Raw genomic sequence first — 9,379 nt, forward strand, 5'->3', positions numbered from 1 at the left:
CTAAGCCACTAGAAAGGATATTTGTACTTTTATTTGCTTGTAACCTTCTCCAACTTTCCCTTTTTTATTTGGCATAAGAGAAAAGGTCTTCTCCTGCGTCAGTAAGTGGTTGGAAGTTACAGAATGAAGGATACGTATTAATGAAGTATTAATGTACTATAGTATGTATAGTAACAGAGAGAGAGTGGTGTTAGTCTTTACACCAACAAAACAAAACAGCAGAAATATAGCACTTTAAAGACTAGCAAAATGCTTTATTCAGTGATGGGCTTTTGTGGGACAGACACACTTCATCAGATCAATCTCATTTGCAATACGGACTGACATTTATAAGTACAGAGGACCAACAAAACATCACAATAAAACCTGACAAATCAAGTACATAGGACTGATGTAAGTGGCGGAGGGATGGGGGATGTTAAGTGTCCTGCCTGAGACAATTACAAGAATCAAAGGAAGGGAAGCAGGCCTTGTAACGTGTGGGGTAATTGGTGTCTCAGAGTCTTTCTTCTTTCAGCAAAACACTCAAACCCACAGCAGGAGGGCTGCATTCCATGAACACAAGCTGCATTTTCCTTTCCTGTCCTGGATTTGCATGCCAATACCTCTCCCCAAACCCAGGTTCAGAACTTCCCTTATTCAGACAGGAATGACAACAATATCATTTTGCATTTATTGAGGCAACCAGAGACGGCTTTTCCAAATGCAGTATTTAAATCATTTCAAGCAATCATCTTGAATTTATTCAGCTGCAAGTGGAACCCTTCTCCTACATAAATCTTAGTTACCTTTTTTCTCCTAGAGCCCTAACACATCTTGATTTCAGGTTGATCTTGTATTATTCCAGTCAAACCAAAGCCAGCAAGTATTGGAAATCTGATAGGAACACAAAGATTTGACAGATTTCCCTTCAGAACTGTAGTCCAAATAAACTTCTAAATTTCCAACTTATCCAAACCCCAACTATCCCTGATTCTACACCACCCACAAGGAAGTCCTTGTATCTACCTCCCACTAAGACCTAGCAAATAATAAAGTGCAAATCAGCGAGACATAAATGTATAGGGTTAAAGAAGGGAAAGTTGGGTACCTTGATTTGCCTAATTCCAAACCTTGCGAGTCAGCCTAAACTTGACTAGCTGCATTCAGAGAGGGTCACTATAGCCAGACTTTGAGGCCTAGACTTGCCAAAAAATGCCAGCAGTTAACTGTTAGTTCTATTTGGGAACATGACAGTTACTACGTGCATGAGAAAGTAAAATTTCTTGTGTGAGTTTGTAAGCAAATTTTATGAGAAAGTCTATTCGCTGACAACTAAGGATGTCCAGACTATTGGGTCTTTCAGCATTTAATTTATTTCCTTACTTATTTTAACAATAATGTTTCTTTGCCTCTCTTTCTGTAAGTGGGAAATAACATGGTATGAGCATGAGACTCTTTTTATCTGCATGAACTTGAACAAAATACAACTATTTGCTTTACTATGAAAAATACAACTACTAGTATACATGGAAGAACAGCCATAATTGCATTACAATGTAATATTATCAAACTATACTTGGGGTAAGTCTACACTTACTGGGAGATCCAACCATTCAGGGTCGATTTTTCGGAGATCAATTTCACATGTCTGATAAAGACATGCCAAATTGATCTCTCTGGGGTACACAGTCGACCCCCCCTGTACCTGTGAGTCAAAAGGGAGGTTGATGGGAGAAATGCTCCCATCGACCTCCCTCACAGAAGACAGAACTTATAGTCACCTGCAGATACGGCAATTATAGCTACATAATTGCCTTAGCTAAAATTACCTATCTGCAGTCGACTGTGGAACCTACTACAGACCAAGCCTTACATAACTTAAATGTTAGAGAAACCCCAAAATGTAAAGGTAGGCTCCTCAGATCCTGCCTAATAGCCAACCGCCATCTGTGCGGAACCCAACCGGGCTACAGAAAGGGATCCCTTGAGTAACTTCTTGCACCAACATTGAAAGGGAGGTGTCCTTGAAGACTCCACTCCCAGAACCCAAGCCCAGGAACAGTGAGAGCAGCTTGCCTCTGAGCTCTGGGACCAAGCACTGCCAAGCAGAAAAATAACCTGGCTAATGCCTGGGGCAGGAGAAGTAGACACTCCTGCAGGCGGTAGATCATTGGTGTTTTGTGGACACCATCTGTACAGAGGGATTTATCATTGGCAGATGGTAGGTGCAACATTAAGGCTGTCTACAGTAGGCAAAGTAAGTCAACTGCAGATACACAATTCTAGCTACGGCAACTGCATAGCTAGAATCAACATATGTGCCCTGGGCTTACTTGGCCATCCCAAAGGAAGGTCAATGTGAGAGTTTCTCCTGTCCACCTCCCTTATTCCTCACATCTCAGAACGTGTATGGGGTCGACTGTGGTCCCTGAGAGAGCAACTTCAAGCATCCCTATCAGACATGTGAAATCAAACCCCTGAAGCTCAACCTCGAGTTGCTCGATCTTCCAGGCTAGTGTAGACATAGCCTAAACCAATTATCCTGGACACTGAGACAATCCTGTCTTTAACTCCCCTCCTACTATTAAACTGCATTGCACTCACCTAACCCCATCCCATGGCACAGAGCTAGTGCCAAAAGAATTTTCTCTGCGCTCCTAGAGCCACTAGTGCAGGTGAAGAGAGACACAGACTGATTTAGCCCTCACAAGGTTTTAACAGAAGATTACACAGTTCCCCAAACCCTCCTCCTAAAGCTTTGTGACAAGCGAAGCAGTGTCCCCGGTTGGGTGTTGGGAGTGATCTTATTCATGTTGCTCAGGGTTGGCTCTACACTAGAAGCACATCAGCACAACTGCACCCTATCTGGTGAGGAGTTCTCCCTACAGCATAATAAACCCACCTCCCGGAGAGCCAGTAGCTATGTTGGCATGAGAAGATCTCCCACCGACACAGGGCTGTCCATTGGCAGTTAGTTTGGCGAAACTGACATCACTCAGGGGTGTGGCTTATTTACTCCCCTGAGCCACATAAGTTATCCCAAAGTAGGTGGTGGTGGAACCCTAGCCTAGAAGAAGAGCTTTGCCGGTGCACATGAAGCTGCAGGATCTATGCCAAGACTGTAGGGCTTGGCTGGCCTCAGACACATGATTTCATCCTTCCTCAGCGACAACCAGCGCAGGCTGCATTGGCGCAGATTTCACATATATCCAAGTCTTGGACAGCTATATCTGTTCAGGGAGAAAAGAGAGCATCTCAGTGTTACTGTCAAGACAATTATGGAGGGGAACTGAGCAAGCACATCAGGGGACATGGAGACTCCTTCTCACCATTGGAGTGGGAGCGCTAATGGTCACTCAAACAACAGAACAGGAAAATGGAGCTGCATAAACTTTTAAGAGAAGAGCAACATTTTTTTCCAATACAGAGGAAATAAGTGTTCCCGCTTCAGTCACTGAATACCTTGTAGCACAGAACTGTGATTTACAGAACCTAGATTTATGAATTCACAAACTTTAGGCCAGAAGGGACCACATGTAGCATTAGCTCCTGGATACCACAGGCCATTAAATCTCACCCAGTTTTCCCTGTACTAAGGCCAGTAATTTGTGTTTCACTAAAGCATCTTCCAAAAACATGTCCAAACTCAGTTTGAAGCCAACAATAGAAGGAGACGATGCCTCTTCCTTAGGTGATTTGTCACCTTTCCTTGGGACTGAGGGAGGTTAGTTGAGATGGTGCTTATTTGGGAAGGCCACCTAGAGCTTGTGGTGTTTGAATCCCACCACCACCACTACCCAGGGCTCAGAGAACGAACACACAAAATTAAATAACAGGCAGGCCTAGGGGGAACAGGGCAGTGCTGGTTTTTGGGGCTGCCTCTCGGACACATTTGCAGTTGAACGCTGAGAGTAATGGAAGAAAAATGGGAAAGTTTGCATGACGTACTCAGCCTGCTAAAAATGCCGTGTGCGTTCTCCCTTTGACACACCGGCTGAAATACTTCGGGCAGCTCGGGGTTTGCACACACAGGAGTCAAACTTGTTCTGGCCATCAGGAGGGGCTTGGCATCCGCGTCCAAGAGTTCCTTCAACTTCTTCACCGCCTCCAGCGGGAATGAAAATTCCCCCTCCTGCAGAGAGAACCAATGCAGTGTGTCAGGCAAAGAGTCGTTACATGGATCCCTCTTGCCTCACCAGACGCCCATCACACCAAATAGCTGCAGAATGTTACATTCCAAGGGAAACAGCTGGTGCTCACTGCTGGGTCATTTGGGAACTGTGGGAGGCAGGAACGCACTGTGGCCCAATTGGCAGTTCTTACACCTTTGAGGTCACCTCATCATGTGACCCAGCTGGCCAATCATCTAGACAGAGGCTTTTCTACCCGTCACACTGACCGGCAGCCACAGCATGCATTGCACTCATCCCAGCCAGACCATCCAGCTTAAAGTCTCATCTGCACTGGAGGTTTCACAGAGAATGAAAAATGTAACCCCTCCATGAGGCCCTCAGAAGGCTCCTTCTCCTTTGCCCTGGTCCAGAAAGAAGTCAGCATATTTATGTAAAAGCTGGCCCAGAACACTAGGGGTGACCATTGTTTCCACTGGGCTTAGTGCCAGCCTCAGCCCAGGCTCAACAGATGAGGAATGCTATTGTATTTGCAGACTGTCGGAGAGGTATGCATGTGTAGGAGGGAATAAATTAAGTGAAACAGGAGTAACTCTCTCCCTTTCCCACAAGAGAGAATGGCTGCTCCTGGCTGCAGAGTTGCCAGATTGTTAATGGAATTTGCAGCATTTATTTGCTAATGACTTTTCTCCATCCTTTGTGTGCTTCTGCAATGTGCCACCGAGATGCATGCCATATGGAAGGTGCTTTGTTTACCACACACAGCCCTTGAAAGCACATTGCAAAGACACACGGATGTCAGGCACTCTCTTCTCTAAGAAGCTTTGTTGCTAGTGCTGCTCTAGGCCATATGGAATGAAAGCAGGCCAAGGGACTTCACAAGCTAGCAGGCTCAACGGGGTTTTAAACCTCGGGAACCTGACCTGGCCCAAGGGAAAGGGCTAGAATCCTGGTCACAAGTGAATCACACAAGCCTTCTGGTCACACGAGTAGCAGCTGGGCAAAGTCATATGCAGTGAATGTCTCTGCAGGACTTAAAAAATACAAATGTACTTAACATTCAGTAAAGCCACTAGTACTAGTACTTTATGAACCCAGCGTCTTGGGGAAGGGCAAGCAGCTAGAACCTTAGAGCTGAGCTTCCTACACCCCTGCCTGCATTTGTGCACATGGCCACTCTTCAAAATGCATTTGTTTTATTACTGATAGTAGAATAAGGAAAGAGAACCAAGGGCTGATCGCTCATTAAAGACACTAGAAAGGCAAAACCAGTTTTTCCAGTTAGCTGTGGCTTTATGTTATATAAAAGGTGCCACTGCCACAGACTGAAGGCACATGGGATGAGTTGAGGATGTTTTCCTTTCACAGGAAACACAACCCAGCCCTAGCCACTGGCCCTGTGAACAGCTTGGCAAAAAAGAAAGGGGGGACCCCACAATCTGCAGCACTCTGCCCCAAGGGGGACATAAAAAGTACAGCAAAACTGAGACTCCATATCATAGAATCCCAGGGCTGGAAGGGACCCCAGGAGGCCACTAAGCCCAGCCCCTGCCTAAAGCAGGATCACCCCGCAACTAAATCATTCTGTATGACTGTTCCTTGTAAAGCTGCCCTACACACGGAGATCGAGCAGCTGATGCTATTGTATACCTTTGCATTCCAATGAAGTTAGAGACATTGCAATGAAACTGAATGAGCACAGGTGCCTGCTGTGGTCTGAGCACAGGCAAAATTTTCTCTCTCCCGCTCTGTCTCACACACACAAACACACACCCTTTGGGCCACGTTTGCAAGATAACTGCTCCCCAATGTTTCCAAAGGGCCCACAGTGGGTGCCGAGCTTTGCTGATAATTTGGCCCTTTTTACCATCCCTCTTTTGATCTAATAGCCTGTAGGTCTGCTCTGTACTGGCTATGTCCTATTGTACAAGCTCTGTCACCAAAAAAAATAGATTATTTGCAATGGGACTTCATCTTAGAGGCTCATTAGCCATGTGGACCACAAATAATTTAGCCCCTTCTTTGAAAGAGGAGTTATCCCTATGTCATGCAGCCAGACCCAGATAGACCTGTGATCATAGGGGATAAAGCCTTGTGCTCTACTGTATGAGCTAAAGGCCAGCTAGCTCTCAGCCAGGGCTGTAGAGCAGAGACTTCACTCATCCTTGTATGAGGTCTCAGTGCCTCTGGGTACTGCACCTAGTTACCAAGTTTGGAAGTGCCTGGCAGCAGCACATACCCACCCTCGGGCATTTAGCATCAGAGTACCTTTCACTGGACGAATGCAAATTTTGGTGTGAACAAGCAAGCCTCACAAATCTCAGCGGTAGGTTATAAAGTCCCATCCTACAGACAGATAAATAGAGGCTCAGGGAAATGGAGCCACACACCATGCCAGCAGCAAGGTGAGGGTTAGAATCCATGACACCACTTTATAATCCTCTGCTCTAACCATGCTCTGTTGCACCTTGCTGAAGCTGTAATAATAAAAGAACAGAGGTCTGAGAGCCCGTGATCTTACCTTGACATAGACAGGCTGGGAGCTGTGTACCAATATCAGAAGTATAACAGTTGCAGGGAAAGTGATGCTTTTCATGGCACAGGTAGGTATTGCTTCCTTTCCTTCTCTAATGGCTGTGTGCTCTCTCTTGATTTGAATGCTTCCTTCTCCTTGGCCTGTTACCTCTCTGGCTCCTTCTCTCTTCTTCCTGCCCCCTTGGATTCTGAGTACTCGGTTCCTTTAGCCACCAAGCCTGTCTCTTCCCAAAGCGGAGGGAAGCTTTATAATGCCTTCATGCAATATTCACTTGGTAATTCATTAATCCAGGCATTGATTAAACAAATGTATTGCATATAATAAATGCCAAAGGGTCTAATAGTTAACTACTTGTCAACAGAGCCAGTCGGCCCCACCTATGCGGGCCCAGTGTTTATGAGTCTCTCCAGGCCTGGGAAAGTAGCTGTCATATGAGGAACCATAAAATTCCAGCCCTCACGCGAGTAAATCCAACACACAGCCTGGAACCAGGCCCCTCCAGATGCAGTATCCTTAGTTTCCCAGCCAGCTCATGGGTTGGCAGTGTTCTGAGGAGAAGGAAAGAGAATAGGAAAGAGATAAGAAGTGTCTGGTCTTTTGAAGGAACTCTTACTCACGTGACTCCCTCCTGGAACTCCAACGGGTAAGGAACGCAGCAATGGAGCTGGGGTTTTGCATGCACTCAGGACACGAACTATGTGCAGTGGAATGATCTCGCTGCTGTTCTTTGAAGCACCTGATTAGATTGTCCCCATATGCACAGCACTGCCTGGCCCCAGAGCAGCTCCCACAAATAGGTCTTTCATCCAGAGATACAGCGTGAGAGCCACAGTTGTGATTGGCACATGCAACTACGATAGAGATGCATTCATTGTGCTTGGATTTCCTTCTTATTCCTCTGCTTGGGGTAAATCCTAAAAGTCCCAGGGGCTTGATCACCATTAAACGCGATCACCCATGTAATACTGATGCTCTGACTCTTTGGGACTACGAGGCACGAGGGAGCTGAAGAGATGAAAGAATATCCCTGTGAATGACTTGGTTTGGGGAACAAGCTGTGTGATTCGTAGCCACACTCATTGGAGCCCCTTTGGTCTGGAAATGGGCTTAGACGGTGGATGGGAACAGGCCTCCCCATGAGCTCCGCAGTGTTCCCATCCACCGATTCAGCCCATTTCCAAGCCAAAAAGGGCATATTTGGGCTTTGGCACCACCCCAGCTTGAGCACCTGTCCTGCAGGGCTGGTGTGCCATTGTGAAACAGGAGGACCAGGAGTCAGGCATTAACTGGCTGAATTTACTCACTTCTCAAGGACCAATGGTAGTGGACAAAAGTGTGAGATAGTTCTTACATCCCGACTCACCCTCAATCCATTCCAGTGAAAACAGCAGTACTGCCTTGGGGCTGATACTTGAGACAGTTGGAGTGTGGCAGTCAGTCCCACTCCTGGGCCTGGGCCCCTTGTCTGAATAGCGTTGGGGTAAGGTAGCCTAGGGTGAGGGGAGTCCAAACACTCCCTGTGGGGAGCTCTTTACCTCCCCTCCATGGTCGCCGGCACTACTGCTGTTCTTGTCTGCTCCCTCATTCTCTCTTCTCTCCTCCTTCCTCTTCTGCTCTCTTCCGCTTCTCCCAGCAGGTGAGACCTTTTAAACAGTCCTAGGGCAGCCTCAAGGAGCTCAGCCGGCCCTAATTGGCTGGTAGCAGTCCCGTCCTGGCTGCTTCCCCAAGGCAGCTGCTCCTTGATGCCCTGAAGTGTCCGCCTGTTCATTTTGGCAGGCTGCTCTCTCCTCTCCTCAGGCCTGACCCTGTCATACCAGATGCAGTATGCAGGGCCTGCCAAGGGACTGTGCAGGAGCTTCTCGTACGCCTCACCGCTGACGAGATCATGGCAAGTCTTCCACGCCTGTGAGCAGCCACGAGGGTCTCCTGCTGCAGGCTGACAAACCACACAGTCCCCTCCCCCACCTCAAGTGAGTACCCTGTCAGGATCCTGCCAGTCCCTGTTGAGAAAGAGGCCACCATGGACCCTTCCTGAAACGACAGCTCAAGTCCTCTGAATGGCTACATCACGACTGTCACCCACATCAATCGTGCATTATTACTATGGCCCCCAGAGCCCTGTGGGCACTGGGCAAACACAGATCAGGACAGACCCTGCCCCAAGGAGCTGACTCAGAATCACAGAGCTGGAAGGGACCTCAAGAGGTCATCAAGTCCAGGTCCCTGCCCCAAGCAGGATCAACCCCAACTAAACCATCCCAGCCAGGACTATGTCAAGCCGGGACTTAAAAACCTCCAGGGATGGAGATTCCACCACCTCTCTAGTCAACACATTCCAGTGCTTCACCACCCTCCTGGGGAAATAGTTTTTCCCAATATCCAGCCTACACCTCTCCCTCTGTAACTTCAGACCATTACCCCTTGTTCTGCCATCTGACACCACTGAGAACAGCCTCGCTCCATCCTCTTTGGAGCTCCCCTGCAGGAAGTTGAAGGCTGCTATTAAATCACCCCTCAGTCTTCTCTTCTGCAAACTAAACAAGCCCAAATCCCTCAGCCTCTCCTCATAGGTCATGTGCTCCAGCCCCTTAGTCATTTTCGTTGCCCTCCGCTGAACCTGCTCCAGCACATCCACATCCTTTCTAGCTGACTGTGAGACAAGAGACAGCAGATGGACAAAGCCAGGCTGACGGGGGAGGGAAGGAGACAGTGCTGGTCAGTGTGGTGGCCA

At 47.5% G+C, this 9,379-nt stretch overlaps 1 protein-coding gene across 1 annotated transcript; it reads right to left on the reverse strand.

The window, feature by feature from the left end:
• Window positions 1-245: 245 nt before the first annotated feature.
• Window positions 246-6,749, reverse strand: LOC142000972 (guanylin-like). Its single transcript, XM_074975724.1, has 3 exons — window positions 6,634-6,749; window positions 3,931-4,114; window positions 246-3,212 (listed from the first exon to the last, which is right to left on the reverse strand). Exons 1-3 carry the CDS (start codon window positions 6,706-6,708, stop codon window positions 3,145-3,147), a joined length of 327 nt encoding a protein of 108 aa, XP_074831825.1. The 5' UTR covers window positions 6,709-6,749; the 3' UTR covers window positions 246-3,144.
• Between the last annotated feature and the right edge of the window lie 2,630 nt (window positions 6,750-9,379).

This window comes from Carettochelys insculpta, chromosome 23 (genome assembly GCF_033958435.1).
Source record: "Carettochelys insculpta isolate YL-2023 chromosome 23, ASM3395843v1, whole genome shotgun sequence".
Taxonomy (NCBI): domain Eukaryota; kingdom Metazoa; phylum Chordata; order Testudines; family Carettochelyidae; genus Carettochelys; species Carettochelys insculpta.